Source organism: Eurytemora carolleeae, unplaced genomic scaffold (genome assembly GCF_000591075.1).
Source record: "Eurytemora carolleeae unplaced genomic scaffold, Eaff_2.0 scaffold492, whole genome shotgun sequence".
NCBI lineage: Eukaryota > Metazoa > Arthropoda > Copepoda > Calanoida > Temoridae > Eurytemora > Eurytemora carolleeae.
This window is the reverse complement of record NW_019396593.1, coordinates 991-25,274: the sequence shown is the minus strand read 5'-3', so window position 1 is coordinate 25,274 and position 24,284 is coordinate 991. Positions and strand designations below refer to the sequence as shown.

At 32.3% G+C, this 24,284-nt stretch overlaps 2 protein-coding genes and 1 long non-coding RNA gene across 3 annotated transcripts; 2 read left to right on the top strand and 1 right to left on the bottom strand.

Annotated features, from left to right (window-relative positions):
• Nucleotides 1–26: 26 nt before the first annotated feature.
• Nucleotides 27–3,418, top strand: LOC111706026 (uncharacterized). The gene is made up of 6 exons (XR_002766124.1): nucleotides 27–133; nucleotides 592–661; nucleotides 1,291–1,388; nucleotides 1,767–1,829; nucleotides 2,169–2,235; nucleotides 3,211–3,418. It is a non-coding gene; the product is annotated as an uncharacterized LOC111706026 (long non-coding RNA).
• Nucleotides 3,419–9,210: 5,792 nt separating this feature from the next.
• On the bottom strand, nucleotides 9,211–15,366 carry LOC111706030 (uncharacterized). The gene is made up of 5 exons (XM_023478782.1): nucleotides 15,302–15,366; nucleotides 13,707–13,765; nucleotides 13,143–13,183; nucleotides 11,326–11,414; nucleotides 9,211–9,922 (listed from the first exon to the last, which is right to left on the bottom strand). Exons 1-5 carry the CDS (start codon nucleotides 15,349–15,351, stop codon nucleotides 9,841–9,843), a joined length of 321 nt encoding a protein of 106 aa, XP_023334550.1. The 5' UTR covers nucleotides 15,352–15,366; the 3' UTR covers nucleotides 9,211–9,840.
• Nucleotides 15,367–17,098: 1,732 nt separating this feature from the next.
• On the top strand, nucleotides 17,099–21,145 carry LOC111706029 (uncharacterized). The gene is made up of 3 exons (XM_023478780.1): nucleotides 17,099–17,173; nucleotides 18,515–19,025; nucleotides 19,542–21,145. The coding sequence occupies exons 1-3, from the start codon at nucleotides 17,114–17,116 to the stop codon at nucleotides 20,906–20,908; spliced, it is 1,938 nt and encodes a 645-aa protein (XP_023334548.1). The 5' UTR covers nucleotides 17,099–17,113; the 3' UTR covers nucleotides 20,909–21,145.
• The last annotated feature ends 3,139 nt before the right edge of the window (nucleotides 21,146–24,284 follow it).

Genomic DNA, 24,284 nt, shown 5'->3' with positions numbered 1-24,284 from the left:
TGGAGAGTCACTTGAAGCCCCGTCAATAATCTCTTTTCTCAGCAGGGTTTTTTTTCTTATATTTCATTTTTATAGAAAAAACCACCAAACAAGCCAATCAAAGGAAATTCATGCATCTATTTCAACTGGGGAGGTAGGAAAATAAAAAAAAATAATTCAAAATATTTTTGCAAATTTGATGTATGTTTTTTCGTTTAAATACGCCGAGGATTCATTTGGTTTTGATGCGGATCCGGATCCTGGATCCGCATTGAAAAAATGGATCCGGATCCTGGATCCTCATTGAAAAAATTGATCCGGATCCAGGTCAAGATTTACAGATATTTTAAACAAATAAAAATTTTCAACTTTTTTACTCTTTTTTCTCATTTTTACGCTGAAAATGGGCCATTCAATCTTTAGAGATTATGAAGCTTTTTATGACCGATCATCAGTTAATAATTAATAACATACACATTATATTTCACCCCTTGGATCCGGATCCAAAGCCTTAAAAACAACTATACAGTAAAATATATCAAATATTTAAATGTACACCAATGTATTTGTTATAACAGAATTTTTCTAACTTTTAATGAGCTTTATTTTTAGAATGGGGAGACTATGGAAAATGTTCAAAATCTTGCGGAAATGAGTATGAGGGCAAACGGGAAAGGAAACGGTAATAAATATCTTATTTCAAATAAATTATGTTCTGACCTTTATGACTTTTGTCTCTATTTTATCCCGTTGTCGTAGACCGTTGATATTCTAAATTTGCATTCTGTTAGATTTAAAAGTCAAAGTTTGAAATATCAAATGCTTACACCATCAGGTTGCAAAACTATTGGGAATAGAAAAAAAGGTTTATAGACCTAATTTCTTTGCAAAGTTTTTGATTAGATCTTGTACAGATTGTTTAAATGTAAACATGAAACAGTGATTTTTTGCTTTGTTTTTGAGATTGTGAGGTACTTCGCGTAAAATGAAGATATTCATTGTCACTGTGTACAAGCATTTCACGTTTGACCAAGCACATCTCTTACCATCACTGAACTAAACTAGATAAAAGCTAGATTTGTTCAGATCAATGTTCTTCTTAACTAAAAGTCGGTAATCTTGCATTTTATCTTGAGAAATTAATTTCAACGATATTTTTAAAATTGAAAAATATTTTTTTGTATATATTTTCAATCTTGAATGATTTTATTTGTAAATTGTATAGCTATGACCATGAAAAGAATTAGCGTAGATAAAACGTGATTTCCATTGGCAAATAAAAAATTCGCTTTTTCTCTATTATGTTTTTAGAAAATGTTTGAACGCTTGTACTAATGAAGAATCTGATGCTAAAAAGTGTCCCGGAAAAGACTCCCAGGATGCTAATTGCACTCCTTGCCCAGCAGATAGTAGGATTTTTTTTACTATTTTTTTTTTAGATTTGCAAACAATTTGTTGGGTAGCTGGCGTCATCTTAAAACATTAAATTTTCGATAATTTGTCTCTTGTAAAAAAATTTTAAATTGTTTTTTCCTACCAGAAGTTTTTAGTATGTTTAAGAGAACATACTAAAACGTTTGGTTAAGAAGTATCAAAAATGGTGATAACACTTGCCTTTTGATGTGATATGTTTCTTGCTCCCCTTTTTANTTTGTTGGCGGCGATCTTCAAAAATCATGTCCCCCCTGCCCCTCACTAATTATCAAAAATAAACATCCAGTTTAGTATTTCCATTTAGCCGATTTTTGGAAAGTTTTTACATTTCTTTGTTAACAGATTAATTCTAGAGTATGGTTTCTGGGACCAGTGGAGTAATTGGAAGCTTGAAGGAGAACCTGCTTGCAGCAAAGGTTGTTGAAAAACACTCTTAAAAATCAACACTTTTTTAGCACAATCACTTTTAGCTCAATCATAATAAAGCTCCTCACTCACATGTATATAATATATTATATAAATTAGCTACAGCTCACCAAAGGGCTGGATCAAATTAGCTAAAATTTGTTTTGAAAACCAATGGGTACCCTGGGGGTGATGTTTTTTTCTTCAAAATGAAATTTTTTGTTTCAAATTGTTTTTTAACTTTCACGGGCAAACGCAGGGTACTTCGGCAAGTTGTAGTGAATTTATAAATCGACATTTTTACATTTTATTTCACCGTTTTACTTCCTAACTAAAGGAATGTGACCTAGGTAAAACTGACCGAAAGATTGTCAAATACCGAACAAGAGAGTGTATTGCTGAAGGAGACGTGAAGATGTAAGTATTGTCGGGATACAGTCTAGCTTTTATGTACAGGGGGTGTCCTAATAAACATGGGAATTAAATATTGACTGGCATATCGTCTTTGTTCCATTCGGGAATATTTCGTAAGCATATTTTTGTAGTATCACAAGTCCATCGCAAACCCGGAAGTATTGTGCAAAACGTAAATTTTTACGCTAAACATGCTATTGCAAATTAACAAAAGTTTACAGTTTCAGCACAGAATCAAACAGCTGAAGGTTTATTAAAAAATTTACATAAAATTAAATTATGGTTTTACACTTAATTGGTTATTTTTAGTTCCAAATCTTGTAATTGAGAGACAAAAATTAATAAAACAGAAATTAGAAATTTTAAAATTGAAATTTGTGCATAGTTTTTATAGATGTCTGAATCTGTGTGTGCTGTTAAACACTAGTCGAATGCAAATGATTGAAATATCTAAGGTCTATGCCCACTGAGATAAAGACAACACTGAAACTTAGTCATCAATCTTTTAAATATCCTCCGCTTTGAAGTGTCGCAACGCCGTGGTCTTTGTTTTACCTCACACATTCACTGATACTTTTATTGTAGGCATTTTAAATGTGATAAGCGTCTGTTTTTATCTTAAGTTTAAAATGAGTAATCTGCAAAATACTTCTCGTGATATGTTCCTTTTTAAGGATTAAAATTATATGCAAAAAAGTGCCATCTCTATAGATAACTAAATTATACAGTTAAAACCTATATTCAATCTTTTACTCAGAATTTGTTACGGAAAATTGCGCAAAACAGAATAACCCTTTTGCGAAATAGCGCGAAATGAAGTTTGCGGATGATTGATCAAAGTGCTATTTTTTGCGCAAAAATGTAGCGCAACGAATGCAAAAATTTCGCAAAAGTTTTGCGAATGGAAACCCTATTACCAAGGATGGTTTAAAGTAGGGAACGGGTTATAGAGAGAAATTCAAAATGTTTTTTTTCTAGGTGTCCCCCCACCAAGGATGGTTTAAAGGAGGGAACGGATAGAGAAGAGAAGTTTATGTATATCCCTGACTGCCAGAAGGATCAGGAGTATACACAGTACTTATCCGGATATGAAGAATATTTAGAATAGAAACAAGAAATCTACGGAAAATTGGAGATTTAAAAAATTTTATGAAAATAATATTGAAATAAAAATTTCTAGACTTAGTTTGTACTTTACTCATCAAAATATCAATTTTACAGAACTTGAAAAGCACAAGTCCATATATGTACATAAGAGGGTTAAGCTAATTTATTTTGGATTCTCTTCAGGTCAAAAAGCGATAGGAGACAATCGTTCTTCCAAATTAAAGTTTTATCATTTAACTACAGACACTGAATTTAGCACCATTTTATTACAAAAGTTGATGAAGATAATGTAGGTTTGTATATGGTTTTTCTGCAGTAGGATACTTTTTTTTGGAGTAAAATTAACTACAATTTCAGATCAGTTTTCCAAATTATAAACATGGACACCGCATTCAATATTCATACTAGATCAGAAAACGCTTTTAAGGGTTATGGTGTGAATCTGACGTGCCATGTGACATGCTCAGTTAGATAGAAGGATAAAGGGTACTGATGTGAATTGACCAATCCACTCAAAGGTTCACTTGAAATAATGTCTACATTTCATTTCAGATTTGTGGTGCTTTAAAATTTTATTTTCTTTATCTCGTTCCATGAGGAAATTATAGTTCGCAATTATTATTATTATCTGCATGGTTTCGGTTGCTTAATCTGTAAATATTTTGATTATATATTATCTTGGATTAAATCAGCAACAGCTTGAAGCAAAAAATAGAAAATCCGTCAATCACGAGAATCATCATCCATCAAACACAGAAGCTGTAGAAAACATCCCCCCTCACACACACGCACAACCGGCACAACTTTAAAGCATGCCAACAGCCACTGCACTCTGCTTGATTTTAATCTAAATTTAAACGTAAATTATATTTTACATCCTCCGCAGTAAAATGCCCAGTTTTTGTTGGCGGGATGAGTTACATTCTTTCTAACAGGGTTACCACAAAATTATCATTAGAAAAATTTAAAGTTTCCAGTAAATTTGTTTACGTATTCTAAGATGGGTTAGAAATAATACTTAAAAATAGATTGAGATGTTATCCCTGAAATTTGTAGATTTAAATGCAAATATTTTTTAACATGGCAACATTGGTTTTCAGGCTTTCACGAGGTACTATTCGGAACCATTTTTGTTCATGTTTTCCACAATTTTGTATTTGCTTTCGTTATTGCTCTTTTTTTCTTGTTCTTGTTCTTGTTCTTTGTTTAAGTTTTCTTTTCTAGTTTTCTTCCTGCTCTGGTTCTTGTTCTGTTTTTATTTTAATCTTGTTCTATTTTGCTCTTGTTTTTACTCTTTTTCTTGTTATTTTTTTTTCTTGTTCTTCTGGTTCTCTTTTTTAAAATTTGGTTACGTTCTTGATCTCTTTCTGGTTTTGTTCTCGTTCTTTTCTCGTTATTTTTCTGGTTATTTGCTTGTTATTGTTAATTTATGTTGATTTTATTGTTATTGTTTTGATAATTTTTCTTTTTCTTGCTCTTTTCGTAATATTTTATTTCTATCTTATTCCTATTCTTGTTCTTGTTTCTTATTCCTATTCTTGTTCTTGTTTCTTATTCCTATTTCTGTTCTTGTTTCTTATTCCTATTCTTGTTCTAATTTCTTATTCCTATTCTTGTTCTTGTTTCTTTCTCCTATTCTTGTTCTTGTTTCTTAATCCTATTATTGTTCTTGTTTCTTATTTTTATTCTTGTTCTTGTTTCTTATTCATATTCTTGTTCTTGTTTCTTATCCTATTTTTGTTCTTGTTCTTGTTTCTTATTCCTTTTCTTGTTCTTGTTTCTTATTCCTATTCTTATTCTTGTTTCTTATTCCTTTTCTTGTTCTTGTTTCTTATTCCTATTCTTGTTCTTGTTTCTTATTCCTATTCTTATTCTTGTTTCTTATTCCTTTTCTTGTTCTTGTTTCTTATTCCTATTCTTGTTCTTGTTTCTTACTCCTATTCTTGTTCTTGTTTCTTATTCCTATTCTTGTTCTTGTTTCTTATTCCTATTCTTGTTCTTGTTTATTATTCCCATTCTTGTTCTTATTCCTCATTCGTATTCTATTTTTTGTTCTTGTTCATGTTCTTGTTCTTATTTCTTATTCCTATTATTGTTCTTGATTTTGTTCTTTAAAATGCTCCCGATTTTGTTTTTTAACTTATTCTGAATTGCAATTGTAAAAAGGAAAAGATCTGAAGCAATTCATGAATTTTAAAATGGAAAGGATTATTCTTGTTGATCTTTTTCTCATTATAAACTTTTTAGAAATATTTTTGTTCTTTTACAAAACAGACAAGATACTTTTCTTTTTCTTGCTCTTGTTCTTTCTAGATATCATGTTCTTGTTTTTGTTATTTCTAGTTAGTTTTGATTATAGTTCTAAACGTAAAAAACTATTTATTGTTTTTATTTGTTCTGTACTGAATAGTGAAAATTGTATAGATATTGATGATATTAATGTATAACAAGGTACTATTCAGTTGGTATACCGGTGTACCGAGAATATTAATGATGCTACGTAAACTGGTTCTGCTTCTCCTAGTTCTAGCGCTAACCTGGAGAATAAATCAAGCCAAACCCAACCCGGCACCACAGGTTACAAATTACAGATACAATCATACAGTGGTGACCAGAATGCAATGGAATGATTGTCGTCCTCTTTTTTTCTGATAATGAAATATAAGAATTTTGTAAGTTGTGACTAAAGAATTGAGTCTGAGCCTCAAACTCTGGTTTTTAATCATTATATCGTTTAACACAATGTCGTAGACCTTAGATATTTCTAAGTATGAATTAGCTGTTTGATAAAATAATCTAAGTTTGAAATATAAAAGGTTTACACCATCAGGTTGCACAGGTATATGGATTAGAAAATTTGAGTTTGTGGCAAAGTCTAACTTACTTTATTCATAAAATTTTAAGTATAATTCTTAATAAAGACGACCAGCCACTTAAAAATATATCGACAGTCCATTCCATCATGCAGAAGAATTTTTTCAGGGGTGTAAATTTTCATTAGTGGGGTATTATGGAGGGGGGGGGGGGGTGGTAGCCAAAATTATTTTATTCCATAAACCTCTTATTTATGTCTCAAATAAAACTTGGCCGCTTAAGAATTTTTTTTTAGAGAAGTCTCCAAGTGGTTTATATGTTATGTTTTAATTAAGAATTTCGACAAAAAACCCGCTATTTCATTGAAAACTCTTAAAATAGGATTTTTCAACACGCTACTCTGACTACATTAAGGTTTTCTGGTGCTGCTGGAGGACCTAAATCTTTTCTATATGGCTGTTAGAATCGTTTTTTTAATATTTAGATTATCCCGAAACCCCTGTGCTTTAATATGCTTTTGTTTTCAAATATATGTTTTTAATTTCAAAAAGCTGGCTGTAACAAAGACGACATATGAATTTATTACGAGTTTACAGGATCCATTCAAAGATACAGAGAGTCCCATATCATATTAGATTATCTCCAATCTTTAGCGCCAAAATACGTATACAATACTTGAAAAATCTAGCATTTTCTGCAAAATAAAATTTCTGATAGCCTTATTAAATTTTTCAAAATGATTCATTCTTCTTAAATTTTCTGATTTGTCCCCCAAATCGTAATTTAGACCATTTGACGCGGTGGTATTTGATGTGGGACACCCTGTACATATATATGGACGGGAAAAGTAATAATAAATTGAAATCATTATTAATAAATGGAAGCTACAATTCATACAATTTTTGTAAATGAGAGATTAATAGAATATATTCATTTTGTTCATTCTCAACATGAAATACGAGACAAATGTATTTTAAGAGGAGTATTGTGACGAAAACCAGTTCCCCCCCACCAAATCCTCTGAATTGTTATTTAAACCAATGCATTTACCTTAAATATATAAGATTGGAGCTTTTTGTATGCAGGGTGTCCCACATCAAATTCGACCGCGTCAATGGGTCTAAATTACGAGTTGGAGGACAAATCTAAAAATTTAAGGAGAATGAATAATTTTGAAAAATTTAATAAGGCTAATAGAAAAAATCTTTTGCAGAAAATGCTAGATTTTTCAAGTATTGTATGCGTATTTTGGCGTTAAAGATTTTAGATAATCTAATATGATATGGGACGCTCTGTAGATATTGTTAATCTTGGACGCTTGGTCTCTATATCAAATGTGGACACTTTTAAATTTTAGGATCAAGTCTGATCCTTCAATTAGAGATTCACAAATATATACAAAATATCTGAGGCCGAATTTAAAGAATTTAAGCCAGCGGCTTAAATTTGAGACGCTGCTCAAATATGGTTGGTTCCACATAAAATCGTATTCAATGTTTATGATTTAGGCCGACGCCCAATTGAAGCAGGTTTTTGGCGGATTTCAGATGCGGCTCAAATACATAAAATTCGGATTCTGATTTCTGAATTATTAAAAACAAAATTTGTAGGAGAAAGGTCCTGGAGGTGAAGAAATGGAGGACACTACAGGACCTCCAATTTGGTGCAAGTTCTCCAACCCTTGGAGGTAATTAAATAGACTTTATACCTGTTTTCGAATCTAAATTGTAGGCTGACCCGATTAAATATCTTTGTGTGGGCATTAAATATCTCGAACTAACCATGTATTTCTATCCAAAAATCGATATTATTTTCTATCCCAGTTTTGCTACAAAAATACTTGCGGATTTGCGCAGAAGAGGAAAAAAGAAATTATACAGAATTTGTCAATAAAGAGAATGCACAAAATTAAGCAACCCTTCATGTTTAGATGACAATGCCCGATTTCCAACAGTACCCTTGAAACCTTCTGATCAATAATTTGGAAGATATTGTCGTTTTTCTAGTTTCTATAGATTCTGAAAATTCCCATATGTTTCCCCACAGTACAATGTGCAAGTCACTTTTGAAAAGAAACATTAATGGAAAAAACTCGTTTTCAAAATTATAATGATTGATATCTAATTTATACTTTATAAGACAAAAGGTTTTGTTTCGTGCATTGCCATCTTTGCATATAGGATCACTTACGCGTAAAGTCCCTTTAATTAGCTGTAAACTATATTAGAAGATCTTAAATTCGTCTGTTAGCTGCAGTTATGTTTCTTTATACAATAGACATACATATAAAATATGCATAAAAACATTTGAAAATCCACAATTTTCGTTGTAAAACATACCAGTTAAAGCATGTTTATTGACTGACGAGAATTTAGATATCTAAAAAATTGTATTGATATAAATATGAAAACTGGAAGCTGTTCTGCTTATTGCTTTATAGTTATATTGTTCAACTAAACATAACTGCAGTTGAGAGACGAATTCAAGATATACATATATATATAAATTTATTATTCACTTTAAAAAAAACAGATTAACAATGTTTGATGGACCATATATATAATTATATTATTGATAAATATGAAAACTGAGAAGCTGCTTTGATATGGTTTATATTAAATATATATATATATATATATTAATTTATTATTCAATAAAAAAAACAGGTAAACATCCTTATACACAACGTTTCATGGACCAATTGACATGGACCAGTGAGGTCTGTTCTATATATATTATATATATATATATAATATATATAGAAGAACAGACCTCACTTTATATTTATCTATTTTTTCTATTGCGATTTAGATTTCTTTTTTATTTAGGTCAAGAGTTCGTGTAGACGCTAAGTGTAAAGAAATCGCTGGTGTTTAGTGTTTTTAACGAAACATCGAAAACTTTTTATTATCAGCACCTAGCTAAGAAAAATGAGGAAATATGTTTTTTATATATTTTCCAAATGCAAACATGAAATTACATTTAATACAATCAGTTAAAAACAATAATATAAATAGTTTGAAAATAAGTCTTTGATAAAAACATTTTTTTTTGTATTTTTCAATAAAACTTAAAATTTTATTTTTTTTTTAAATCAAGTTGAGAACTCGAAAGAATGCTAGAATAACTATTGAAAAGAAATTTGCTATTAAAAAAATTTGGATTATTCAGATTTTACATCATTATTTTTTACTCAGGGTTAATATTTAAAAGTAAGCAATCTAACAGTTATAGGACATGGTTTATGTAGAGGGAAAGGACAATGACATAAATAGGATAAGGACAGGTAGAGGAGGGGAAAGGACAAGAATAAAAGTAGATAAGGACAGGAAGAGGAAGGGAAAGGACAATGACATAAATAGGATAAGGACAGGTGGAGGAGGGGAAAGGACAAGAATAAAAGTAGATAAGGACAGGTAGAGGAGGGGAAAGGACAAGAATAAAAGTAGATAAGGACAAGTAGAGGAAGGGAAAGGACGGATGAAAAGTAGACAAGGACAGGCAGAGGAAGGGAAAGGACCAGAATAAAAGTAGATGAGGACAGGTAGAGGAAAGAAGAGGACAAGAAATTTGAATGACAAAATAAATTACATTTTTTGCTTATTTTTTTAAGCACAATTAGCAAGTAACACTTTTGACTGCAAGAAAGCTGTTGTTTGTATTCTTGAAGAAAAGCCAACTAATAAACTAGTTTACATAATACCAGTTTCGTAGAACATAACCATCAGATGGTTCTACAGGTTTTGCTGGGCCTCGTTTTCGAATCAACCTAATATAATTTAGTATACAGTGATAACCAAAAAACAATGTAATAGGAAGACGACATTGTGGCAATACTGAAGTGTATTTGACAAACCAAACAGACACTTAGTTTAATAAAATGGGATGGTTTACACTGCCCATTTAGGGTGTCTCATGATCATTGCACTTATTAAAGTTATAATTTGATTCTAAAATTCGTCTGCTTCTTTCAGAGCTTTCTGGTTATCACTGTAAATTCTCGTAAAACCATAATGACGCCATTATTAACACGTAAAATGAAAATAAATTGCGTAAGATTGAAATCTTAAATGCTTTCAATAATAATTAAATAAAGAGCTATGGAGAAGAAGAAAAAATGTTGAATGTGCAAATATATTTACTTTTCTCATACAGTGAAATCCAGAAAACTCTGAAATAGTAATACAATTTTTTAAAAGATGTTAGGTACTTTCAAAAAGACATTTTCCCAAGTGGCACCTTCCCAAGGTGTGCAATTTCCCAAGCGGCAACTTCCCAAAGGTTAGGTTATGCCCTGTGAGGCGACGCAGGTTGCCATTGGGGCCGAGCGCTGCGGCTAGGATGGGCTAGAGGCCGAACGCCGCGGCTAGAACAGGCTAGGGGCCAAGTGCTACGGCTAAGACAGACTTAGGAAGTTGCCGCTTGGGAAATTGCACTTTTGGGAAGTTGTCTCTTGGAAAAATACTATTGGGATGTTGCCACTTGGGAAAAATCCTTGGGAAAGTACGTAACATCTTTTAAAAGTCCAGTGAACATGAGAAAATGTGTAAACAGACCATAGATAAAGATAGATTGCGTATAAGACGACATTTATTAACTAGGTCGGTTGTGAACATTGGCTATTCTTATGTCATTGAGTACTTGTGGTGTACATGAATTCTGTAGAGAGAAATTTAAGTTAGTTTAGTCCTTCTCATGTCCTTCTTCAGTTCTCGTCAATATAATATATATTGTTCAGTGAAATAATTTGATATTCTCAAAATAAAATTCACTCCTGAGTGGTTTAATAATTATGAAATCCATTAAAACACCAAACCACCCCGCTTATCATTGAAGTACACTTTGACCCCTAGAAGTATGAGTTAGTGGACTATACAATTCTTGGTGATTTTGCGTACATAAGCTATCTATGTTTATTTATTTATCTATGAAGCAGACCAATTTCTCTTATAATATGATTTAATAAATTACTTGTAAAACTATTTGCTTTGTAACAACATCAAAAACTCTTAATTATTGCTTTAATGTCGTCTTCCCATTCCTGAGCTTTATGATTCTCACAAAACTTATGCGTAAAATAGAAAATTAAAATCCAACCATTAAAATAAGAAATCCATCAATCATTTGAAAGACGACATTTCAATCTGTTCTCCAATCGTCTTCTAACTTCACCTTATATAGTTTTTAACAACTGAAGTTTTGATTGGGGAATCAAAGTTGGGTTCGTACTCTGGCTCTTCAGTTGGACTGCGCATCAGGAACTAGAAATGTACTAGTTGAAAGTATTCTTTATATTCTTCTACCTACAGGGTGTCCCAAGAACATGGGAATTCAGTGACGCATTCGATATCGTCTTTTTAAATAATTCTTTGATTTAGTATAGTGATACCAACTGAGAAAGCTTTAATCTGTAAGAGTTTCGTCTGTTATGTTTACATTTTGTTTGTTTATGTTTTGACTGCATACGGTTGTACTTAGTAAAACAAGAAAATTGCAGTATACAAACAGAGAAAACTTGTCTTTACAGTCTTTTACCCTTTTCATAAAATAAACTCTAGCAGACGTAATAATATTATGGCTTTTGAAATTAGGTATTACAATGCTAATTCATTGAAAAGACGATATACAATTCGTCACTGAATTCCCATGTTTCTTGGTACACCCTGTAATATAGTTTTGATAAAAACATTCAGCAAAAACGAAAGAATTATAAAGAATATTATGATGTAAGATCTGGAAAGTGCACTGTTACATGAATCCCTAACATTTAATTCGCAATATCTACCTAGAGTTAGAAATTACAAAAAGGTTCAAAATTATAAATAGAATGTACAGCTTAACCCAGAACTTTGGAAACACCGGAAACGTTTATAAAATGTCGTTTTCTTAACCTACTACTGATGGATAATGGAATGCTGCAGATATCTAATTTTTAATTGAATAATTATACGGAGCTCGTAAAAACTTTTCCCGCGTATTTTATAACAAAATATTGTTTTGACAATTACTGAGGTAGAATAGTATAAAACCCATTGTAAAATTGTCAAGACGACATTTCATAAATTCTTTCGATGTCCCCAAAACTCTGTGTCAAACTTTAGGTTTCTTCAAACTATTTGTGGTGCGAAGCATCATGGATTATCGGATACAAGGATTCCCTTAAAGGAAAAGACTTCAGAGCTGGGAACTTTAGTGGATATAGAGATTAATGCTTAATCCCCTCTTTTTCTTAATCTCGAGACTAACATAATCTTGTACTTCTATCCTAAAAAGTGTATAAAATTCAACCGATTAGAGTCGCGTATCAAAAGCCTGTAAATTTGAAATTTTGCGCGCCATTTAAGATTAATAGAGAGAAACTGGAAAGACTCTTAATTTAAAAAAAAAACGATTTTCGATTTTTCTGTACAGTGAAACCCTTAATAACGAATACATCGAAAGAATTCATCAAATGTCGTATTCTTCACTTTCTGATAATGGAATGTTGCAGATATTTAGTTTTTTAATTAAATGATTATATGGAACTCTTTAAAACTGTTCCCGCATATTCATGGCTATTTATTTATTTTCGCAAATACTGAAATTTACGTAATATAGTATAAACTCATTGAAAAATTGTCAAGACGACATTTGATAAATTCTTCCAATGTATTCGTTATTAAGGGTTTCACTGTACTACACCCAAAAAAAGAGTGGATTAAGCAAGAAATCAAAAGTGTCCACATTGGATATTTGGATTAAGCAGTCGTGATAAATGGTATCCCATTCTAAAGTTCCCAGCTCAGAGCCCTTTTGTTGTTGTTTTTGTGATGATTTCCTTTGCAGGCACAGCTTTAAGCATAATGGTTTCTTTACCAAATTATTAAGCACAACGAAAAAGACTATGCCTAAGACTAAAACCAAATTAACTTCGAACAACAGAATTAAAACACTTTAAGGTCGTCCTTAAAGTTTCATCTTTTCTGGGTAACCCTGTAGTAAAATTTTACCTGTGGATATTGATCTTGACATTGATCCCCTGTGCAGCAGTCTAGAATAAGATTCAAATTTTCAACAACAAAAAATTGACATTGTTTGTGCAAAATTACGAAACTTTTGAATTTCTGATATTTTTATTGCAATCCTGGCTCACAATGTGACTCAACTAGGTAGATAGAGAAGGTGAAATTTATTCAGTTTCATTTTAGAATTTCTAAACATTTTATTGCTATTGTAAGCATGAAAATTTCATTCTTTATTGTAATTTACTTTTGTTGTTAAGTTGAAAAAATACATCTCCTCTTTATTTACAGTATCCAATATAAATATAATATACAGTCGTCGTCATATGTACCAATACAATGAAGACGACTTTCAATTTCAGTTCAGATTTATACCAAGCTTCAAAGCAGTACGGATACACATAAGCTTGTTAATTGACAGCTTCTCTTTGATCTTGTAAGAAATCAAAACTTAAAAATAAAAGTCGTCTGATTATTGTATTGATATTAACGCTGGCCACTGTATGCTGTGCGCGACTAGAAAACTAAAATAATTTTAAATTTTTAACTTACATGCCACAGCAATTGCCCAGGCAAGTACTAACGCAATCCTGAGAACAAGCATTGATTTTCTAAAAGCAAAATGTTTATTTTTTTATGCTCTAAAATTATATTTTTTTTGTTCGTACAGTGGGACCCATCAAACTGTGGAATAGGAAGATGACTTTAAGCAATCTATTTAGGAAATGTAACAAAGCACATGAATAAAAATCTGCCACGAAATCATCAGAAATCCGCAAAATATGTACACTTCATTAAAAATGGACCAGGTTAAGATTCTCATCGAAACCCTTGTAACCCTTAAAAATTCTTCTCTCTGATGCAAAGTAATTAAATTGAAAAAAAGTATAAAAAATTCATAAAGAAATTCTTTCCAAAATCCCCGTAGTCAGTTTCGGACAAGATTAAAAAAGTGGCTTTGTTCATCCAATGTAGAGCAGAATTATGTTTTTGACAATGGAGGATAAGAAAAACACAGAAAGTTCTAAATTCTCAATTTTTTTTGGTTATATCGGCGGTAGGTGATTTAATAAATATAAGACGACTTTTTTATTTTAGCTCAAATTGTTAACAAGCTTTCTTCGAATTACAAATTTGCAAGTAATTAAGAGAAGCTTTTTTAATTGACAGCTCTTCTCTTTGTTTTTGTTTTTTATCCAAGCTGATATTAAGCAAGATATAAATTAAAATTAAAATCAAAAGTAGTCTTCATTATATTGATATAATCGCCTACCCCCGTATATCAATGTCCTGATATAGTCTACTATTCAAACAATTTAAATCCATAAGACTGATATATTTTGCATTACTAAAAATCATACTGTAGTATTACTTTTAGTTCTGAATATCAACTAATTAAGAGAAATTGGACCTATGCTGCATTGTTCCATGTTCATTAAACTATTTTCTTCATTAATCTGGAAGGGACTGTAAGCGTTATTTCAAGTTATTTCACAATGTAAAAATAGGTAATGTCAAATTCACAATGATACCCTTGAGATCTTAATCTGATCAAAAAATGTGAAAGATGTCGGCGTTTTATAACTCGTAAAGTGAATTTCTTCTAGTCCTATGCAAGAAATGCGCAAGTCACTTTCGCAGAAAAACCGCAAATGAAAACAATTTAGAGAAACACAAACATAGATATCTTATTCATTGTTTAGACAAAGCTCTCAAGGGTACCTTTGTAAATCGGGCCAATTACCATCTTTGCATCGTTGGTTACTTGAAATAACGTGTCATAGTTTTATTGAGCTCTCTCGTAGATTTTTAAATATAGATTATCCCAACTTAACTTTAACTTTTAAATATTCTAAACTTTTGAGAAAAAGTTTTTAAAACGTCAATCTTAAAGTTTTGAAGTTTCGTTTCACCTGTTTATTTATCTAAATAGAAACAATATTATTACAATGCAGCAGAGGTGAAAAGATAATGATTCATCATTTTTAAATCTCTTCAATCTTCAATCTTGAATATCATTCAAATTCAAATAGACTGTCAACTTAAAGCATTATGACTCACTGCATAATTCTTTGATTTATGTTGCTTGCCATGAACGACTCATAATTCGGCACCCTTTAAAGTAAATTATGTATGACAATTTTCACCTGAAATAAAACTGTTTTTGGTGTCTTGTGTCTTTTTTGCTTATTTGCATTCATCTATATAATAAACAAGACATTCGTATATATATATGTTACGTATAGCCAGTCAAACGGCTGGACCAATTGGGCTGAATTTTCTTTCCAAATTTTTTTAAATTTTTTTCCATGGGCCCCTTCGGTTGGTTTTCAATAAATGTTTTAAAAAAATTCAAACCTAATTTTCTAATACATTTTTAAGTTTTACCGATGTTTATCTTGAATTGCAGGCTCAAAATAAAAAGCCAATTCAAAATTGATTGTTCAGTCCCTGTAAGAATCTTTCAGTCCATGAGTCATATTCGGATAAAAAAGATCCGTATAGTCAGAGAAAAATGCTCTGAATATTCAGAAAAAATGCCTAAATTTAGAAAAAATGCTCTAAATATTCAGAAAAAAAATGCTCTGAATATTTCGAAAAAAATGCTCTGCATATTCAGAGAAAAATTCTCAGAGAAGACTCTGCATATTTAGAGAAAAATTCTCGGAAAATGCTCTGCATATTCAGAGAAATATTCTCGGAAAAGGCTCTGCATATTCAGAGAAAAATACTCGGAAAATGCTCTGCATATTCAGAGAAAAATTACCGGAAAAGGCTCTGCATATCCAGAGAAAAATTACCGGAAAAGGCTCTGCATATTCAGAGAAAAATTACCGGAAAAGGCTCTGCATATCCAGAGAAAAATTACCGGAAAAGGCTCTGCATATTCAGAGAAAAATTACCGGAAAAGGCTCTGCATATTTAAGGTTTACTATGTGAATCTTGGATTGCAGGCTCAAAATAAAAAGTCAATTCAAAATTAATTGTTCAGTCCCTTTAAGAATCGTTCAGTCCATGAGGGGAAACAAAACTATTTACACTTTATTTGTCCTAAAATACATTAGTCCTACGCTTTTTTGTCCCATAATTCATTATTCCTATACCTCATTTGTCCTAAAATTCATAATTCCAATACCTCATTTGTTCTACACCTCATTTTTAATAAACCTCATTTTTCCACCATCTCATGTGTTTATACCTCATTTGTCCTACACTTTATTCGACTTACACCTCCTTTGTCCCACATTTCATATGTCCTGCCTCTCAAGTGTCCTACATTTCATGTGTCCTGCCCCTCAAGTGTCCTGCACCTCATTTGTCCTACACTTCATTTATCCTACAATTTATTTTTCCTACACCTCATTTGGCATACACCTCATTTGTCCTACACCTCATTTTTTCTACACCTCATTATCCTTCATCTCATGTGTTCTATACCTCATTAGTCCTATACAACCTATTGTCCTATGCCTTATCCTTCATCCCATGTGTTCTATACCTCATTTGTCCTATACAACCTATTGTCCTATGCCTTATTTGTCGTGTATATTATTGTATTTTACCTTATTTTTTTACAACTCGTTGGTCCCGCACCTTTTCAGATGCTGGAGAAATAAAATTAGGACATATTAGGTACTCAACGAACGAAGCTAAAGATACATTACATGAAAAACCATAGTGGGTTAATGGTTGGCCCCCTAGGGGGGTTAATGGTTGGCCACCTAGGGGGGTTAATGGTTGGCCCCTAGTGGGGGTTAATTGTTGGTCCCCTAGGGGGGGTTAATGGTTGGTCCCCTAGGGGGGGTTAATGGTTGGCCCCCTAGGGGGGTTAATTGTTGGCACCCTAAGGGGGGTTAATGGTTGGTCCCCTAGGGGGGGTTAATGGTTGGTCCCCTAGGGGGGTGGGAGGGTGGGGGGCTGATTTATTTAGCATTGCTCGAAGTTTAGTTTCATATAAAATGTTGCTGGGACAAGTACGACTGGATACTATGGGGCTTATCTTATTCTTTATTTTTCAGGTATTATTACTTTTGTATTGGATCGTTTATAGCTCTAAATACCGATTTTCCGGACTAATCGAAAAAGATTGAATAAGTTTATTCAAAATTTTTTTTTGTTTTTGAGTGTTTTGTATGTATTTTGACGTTAACGCTTGGAGATAATCCCATACCATATTTTACTTTCAGGGGATATTAGTTTATATGGTATATTAGTTTATATGGGATATTGGAGTATAATTTTTGCAATCTTTCGATATGTTAAATTGTTTTTAGCCTTCTCTTTTACTTCCCCCCTTCGCTTTAAAGTAAATTAAAAGTCAGTATGTTTTCTATACAAACTTTTCTTATTGAAGTGTCATGCTATTGAGAACAAGAAAAATGTTTTGAATTTCTAATATGTAACCAAACATATTTGCTTTGTTCAATGTTCATGCTTGTGCGTAAAATCCTAACTAGAGAGGCTACAAAGTCACTAACCCGTACCAATAATTCTCATTAATTCTGTCTAGTTCAGAATAAATATATGTCAAAAACAATAAAGTATTGTTAAGATAAACCCTAAAACTTTGGTAGTTATATCTAAATGTTTTAAATTAAAATGACACGCAAAGGAAATGAGTTTTTGCCACAAAATCTTATTTTCAAATTTTTATATCTTCTAAACCAAATGTCGTAAACCTTAGATATTTCAAACTATGCATTCTGTTTAACCAAATAGTCTTAGTTTGAAATATTGAAGGATTTCGGTATTAGGTTGAAAAGATATAGAGGTTTAACAATTTGAGTTTGTGGAAAAGACTCAATTTCTTTGTGAGATCGTTTTGTTTATAATTTGAACAAAATGTTCATAATTTCGACCAAAATGTTCATAATTTTGAACAAAGTGTTCATATAGTTTTGAACAAATGTTCATAATTTTGAAAAAAGTTCATATAATATTGAACAAAACGTTCCTAATTTTGAACAAAAGTTCATAATTTTGCACAAAATGTTCATAGTTTTGAACAAAATATTCCTAATTTTGAACAAATGTTCATAATTTTGAACAAAATGTTCATACTTTTGAACAAAATGTACAAAATTACGAACAAAATATTCATCATCTTGAACAAAATGTTTATAATTTCGACCAAAATGTTCATGATTTAAAAATTACATCGACGTTTCGAAAGCTCAATCTCAAAATCTGAACACTGGAGCAGCTAAAATGTGCTTTTTGCACATATTTGTCTATTCAACAAATCAATCCAACTTTTTACCTCCAGGATTTTTCTTATCGATTTTTATAATTTGATCAATCCAAAAAAACCTAACATAGAAGTTGTATTTGGAATGTTTTTTAACAGTGTACATTTTCAGACGGCCCATGCCAACAACCTGGATGGTGAGGAGGAGAACTTCCAGCTGCAGTTGAACCGGGCAATCATCTCTCGCGATGAATCAACGCTGTCATTAAACAAAATGGCGGAAGAGAAGGATAGAAACCTGATTGACCAGCTGGAGACTGTTACCCGGTTAGATGCTGTAGAGATGGAGTTCCTGGCGGAGATATCACAGTCACAAAACAAAATGGCGCTGGCCCTAAACAAAATGGCGGAAGAGAAGGATAGAAACCCGATTGACCAGCTGGAGACTGTTACAAGGCTAGCTGCTGTAGAGATGGAGTTCATAGCGAAGATATCACCGTCACAAAACAAAATGGCGCTGACCCTAAACAAAATGGCGGAAGAGAAGGATAGAAACCTGATTGACCAGCTGGAGATGGTTACAAGGCTAGCTGCTGTAGAGATGGAGTTCCTGGCGGAGATTGAGAAAATATCACGGGAGAAGGTTTTACAGATTCAGTGGGACAAAGAGAAGGATTATTTAGGTTAATTTTAAACAGCTTAAAGGAATAGTTTACGTTTTTTTTCCAAATTTCAGGATTCGCAACAGTTTCCTTTAAATAAACATAACAAAGGAATTGAGCCTTTGACACACAATTTGAATTTCTTATCCCTATATTTTTGCATAACCATGTCGTAGATCGTTGATATTTCAAACTATGAATTCTTTGAGATGAAGCATAATATCAGGTTGCAAACATGTAGAGATTTTATATGTTGAATTTGATTATTACCGTGTAAGTGACCAGACCATGGTTTTTTGATAATAATGATGAAATAATACTTTCTAAATGGTGTACGTTTGCGTGGTAGGAAAATTAGCGAATTCTAAAACCGAAGTATTTTTTTTTCCTTTTTCATTTTGATTTCCATAGGGACTAGTCACAACCATGGTTATCCTTTAAAAATTCCAATTTAACAATAGTTTTTTTAAGGACAAGACACGAGTTTTTTTTACCTTTATAAAATCATTAATAATATTCTAATATCCTATTGTTTAGAAAAACGAGTACATGAGTTGTACGACTCTGTTGTACCAGGCTGGAATCTATTGTACAATAAACATGCTATAGAGGACAGGCTAGACAACCTGTACAACACAGACCCACCGGTACAACAGTACAACACAGACCTACCGACACATCAGTACAACAACGACCCACCGGTAGAACAAGAAATAGCGCCAGAAGATCAAGTTCGGTATTTGTACAACTCAATTGAGGATTTAGAGAACAAACTAAAAGTACTGTACAACACGGAGACAATAAGTAAAGATCTAGATTATCAACAAGATTTAGAAGATATCCTTAGTAACCTATACAACAACGACAATAGCAACAGTAGAAACTTAGATCTTCTGGAGACGTTTAAAGAATCGGATGAATTAAATCATCTTTCTTTCCATGATTCTGCGGAAAGGTTGAACCTGAATACGATAGAGGAACTTGAAGCAAGGCTGGAAGAGCTGTATAACTCTCCTGTAATGGATAGAAGCTTTGATTATACACAAGATCTGGAGGAGAAACTGAGTAAACTGTACAATTCTAGAAGCAATCAGTATGTACAAGATGTTGAAGCCGGGCTGTACAACAATCAAGATGCTGATAGAGGTTTATATTATGTAGAAGAACTAGATAACGGATTATTCAACAAAGAAAATGCCGGACGAAGTTTAGATTATGTACAAGCAATAAATGGTGGGCTGTACAGTTCAGATTATGAACAGGAAGTAGAGGAAAGATTAAGTTTACTGTACAACAACCCCGTTTTTGCAGTACATAACCCTGTAAACAACGAAGAAACTGATTCAGGAAGGAAAGAGGTTCAGGAAGATTATGAGAAAGACGCTAAAAAAGTGCCCGAAGTGATTATATTAGTAAGAGAGATCCAAGGAAATGAAAATGATGTAAAAGGGACCGAAAAGCCCCTGACCCACGTGGAAGGGGTCGAAGAAGAGATCCAAGGGGATGAAAATGATGTGAAAGGGACCGAAAAGCCCCTGACCCAAGTGGAAGGGGTCGATGAAGTGATCCAAGGGAATGAAAATGATGTGAAAGGGACCGAAAAGCCCCTGACCCAAGTGGAAGGGGTCGAAGAAGAGATCCAAGGGGATGGAAATGATGTAAAAGGGACCGAAAAGCCCTTGCCCCAAGTGGAAGGGGTCGATGAAGTGATCCAAGGGGATGGAAATGATGTGAAAGGGACCGAAAACCCCCAGTTAGGAGCTGAAGGGGTTAGGAAGGTGGTAAAAGGACTTCATGACGCTATGCACTATAAAAGACGACCTTACAATGTAAACAGGATAAAGTGGGGGTATGGACCAAGGGATGTAAACAAATCAAAGAGTCCAACACCCAACATTGATTGATAGACTGTGTGAAGAAAAAAATTTCAATTAAAAAAAGTATAATTTGTTAAAATTTTTGTTTCGTGTTTTTATATTAATTAGTCAAGGCTTCTAAATTGGTGGCCATTCGGGCCTGACCACTTTATTGTTCATAAAATCAGTAAAATCATTCCAAATCAAAGTATTTCTTGTAATTACATTTTTCCCAGAAAATTGTTGATTGTAGAGATGGAATAAAATAAAAATATTTATCTTAAATGTTATTTTTCTTAATTTAAGTGATTTTTGGTGAAAAAGAGTTTTTTTAAAAAGATACTTAACAATGTTTTTAAAGCGTGATTTAAAAAGAGAAATATTAATGGTTGGCCCCCTAGGGGCGTTAATGGTTGGCCCCCTAGGGGGGTTAATAGTTGGTCCCCTAGGGGGGGTTAATGGTGGGCCCCTAGGTGGGGGGCAATAGTTGGTCCTCTTCGTTTTTAGGTCTCTCAGATCTTTGAAGAGGAAGTGTAACTGATATGAGATGGTTCAGCCCTCTGAAGAATAAAATATGTTTTCTTTATTTATATATGATCTGGAAAATGCGGGGGATGGTGGAGGTTTCTCCAATTGGTTGGTGTGGATTACAAATCCAGGAGCATTTAAAGGGAAAGACCGCAATGTCAGAATGTTTAAAGGGATTGTTAACATAATTTCCATGCTGACTCTTTTTTTAAATTATTTTTGCATGAACTCATTAGACCGCGGGCCAGCCGACTTTTAAATGTCACCAGGCCTTTGCATTACCAATTATGAAATTTTTAATAACTGACTTTTTGGGGGATTTTTGAAATGCCAATTAAAAATTTGTATTTCGGCAAACACTTAAGTGTTTTTATGAACTCATGACATCTTAGATAAAGTGGGGGGGGTCAAACAAACAGACAAACAAACAGACAGACAAACAAGCCAAATTTATATATAGATATGATGCAGGATTACCCACGATGAATGACGAAATCATCAAGGTTGGACCATATACGCATTGCTGTGTAGATTGCTCCGTCTGTTTTATCTATATAGGTTTTTCGGATTTATCAAATTGTACAAAAAATCGGATTATTGTATATTTTTACTTGACCAAATATTAGTAAAATATTAGTACATTCAAGAAAAATAAATGCAAACGCAAAAATTGGCTTGATTTGTACGTTATATAACTTTATGCGCACAGAGAAATATGTGCATAGAGCACATTTCAGCTGCTCCAATTGTCAGCTTTAATGCTAGCACTTTCAAAATGTTTATTTATCTTGAAGTCATTATAAACAAGTTCACCATTTTGATCAACATATATCTTTAGGGGTTTATAAATAAGAAGCAAAGAAACAAAATAGTTTTTATATTTTTAGCCTGAAAAAAACCATAATTTTCACAATTATGGGATGATTTTGTAAAAAATAGGAGAGCCACAGTAGAAATATTTAATAAACAAATTTTCATGATTGTAAGAAAATTTATTGATATTCTAGAAAGCTCTATCTCTAAATCTGACCATGGGAGAAACTGAAATGTGCTACATAAGCTACAAATCAAGCCAATTTTTTGCTTTTGTACTTTTCTTCTAGGATGTACAACGTAGATGTAAGATTTAGTTCTCAATGTGAATTTACTTGTAATTGGTCAAGTAACAATAAACAAATAAACCGGTTTTTTGTACAATTTATTAAATCTAAAAGAACTAATATTTGAGTAGTGACACTCTTACTTTGTCTCTTTTTTCGGGAAAAATAGCTAAGATCGTAATTTTCACAAAGCGCGGGTAAACGGCGGGAATAACTATGAGTACCCTAGGCAACACTGGGTTTGCAAACAAGTTATAAATAAAATATAGATAGATAGATGAACATGTACATTGCACAAATTACACATAAAAAGTATGAATTGCTTTAACAGTTGTAATAAAAGTGGTATATTGTATTTCGCATACATTACATACTGTATTTATAATAGGTTCAAATTATTACGATTACTTGGTGGCCCACAATGATAATATAAAATCCCATGTTTACATTTTAATTGTCAAGTTTATTTCTACATCAAACAAACAAACAAACAAGGCGAAAGAATCGAGCTTTTGTCATAAACTCAAATTTTGTAATCCCTATATGTTTGCAACTTGATGGTGTAAACATTTGATATTTTAAACTTATATTAACAACATTTATAGTTTTAAATATCTAAGGTCTATGACATTCATTTCAATCATATAGAATTAGAAAATTTAAGTTTGTGGCAAAATTATAAGTTCTTTGTGTCGAGCTAAATCTATGCAGGTACCACAGCAAGTTAAACCGTTTTCGATAAAAAAAAAATTAATCTTGACCCTCTGATCTACTGAAGAATACTGGAAGGCATAAAACATCATGAATAGTGAAATCCTGAAATATATCGAAATTAGATTTTAGAGTTGATGCTTTGAACATATATATATATATATAAATAATATATATATATAATTTTTGGACACAAATATCTCATCATTTATTGATTTAAAAAACCCGCTCCTTCAAATAGAAGAATCCTCGATGACTTCTCGAAAAGCGCAGACTATAAAAGGTGCGTGAAGCGCCCTAAAAGTAAAATTTTTTTAGATTTTTAAGCTTTATAGCGATCAAACTCCGAATTTAAACTTAAAGAGAGTGTTCGCGTAATTTCAAGTGCCATTTCTGCATGTAAAGATGGCAATGCCAGATTTACAACAGTACCCTTGAAAGCTTTGTCTGATCAAGTATAAACTAGACATCAATGTGTTTGTTTCTTTTAAATGTTCATTTTCATTTGCGATTTCTCTGCAAAAGTGACTTTAGCATTTCTTGTTTTTAAGAAGCAATCGAGAAACTCACAGAAATAAAACACTTTTCGAGTCAGAAAAACAACAGTTTATTATACGCATGGAGGGTCACTTGAAATTTCGCTTACAGTCCCTTTAAGAGCTAATATATTTAGAGGTTTTTATATCTTCATTACCCTGTAAACCATGAATTATAATTTTTATATAAAAAATACAAATAACTACGGGACAAAGATGCACTATTTAATTGCGTACAGAGACAATAAAATCTTTCTGCTTGAATGCGTCACATAATCCATGCCTACGCACAAGGGATTGATATAGCTCACAACAATCTTAAACAAAAAAACATTTGTATTTTAAACAAAACCAAAATTTATGATTAAAATATATTTTTACCCCTGATTTGTGTGTGAGTCACAAGGCATGTTAAACAGAGAACAATTTTAGCTTATCTCTTCTTTTTTCATATAATCAATAATCATAGGAGCTTGAATCAGAAAAAAGGGAGGGTTCCAGCCTGTATGATAATTTCATAAGACATGTGTGAATAAAACTGGATGTATA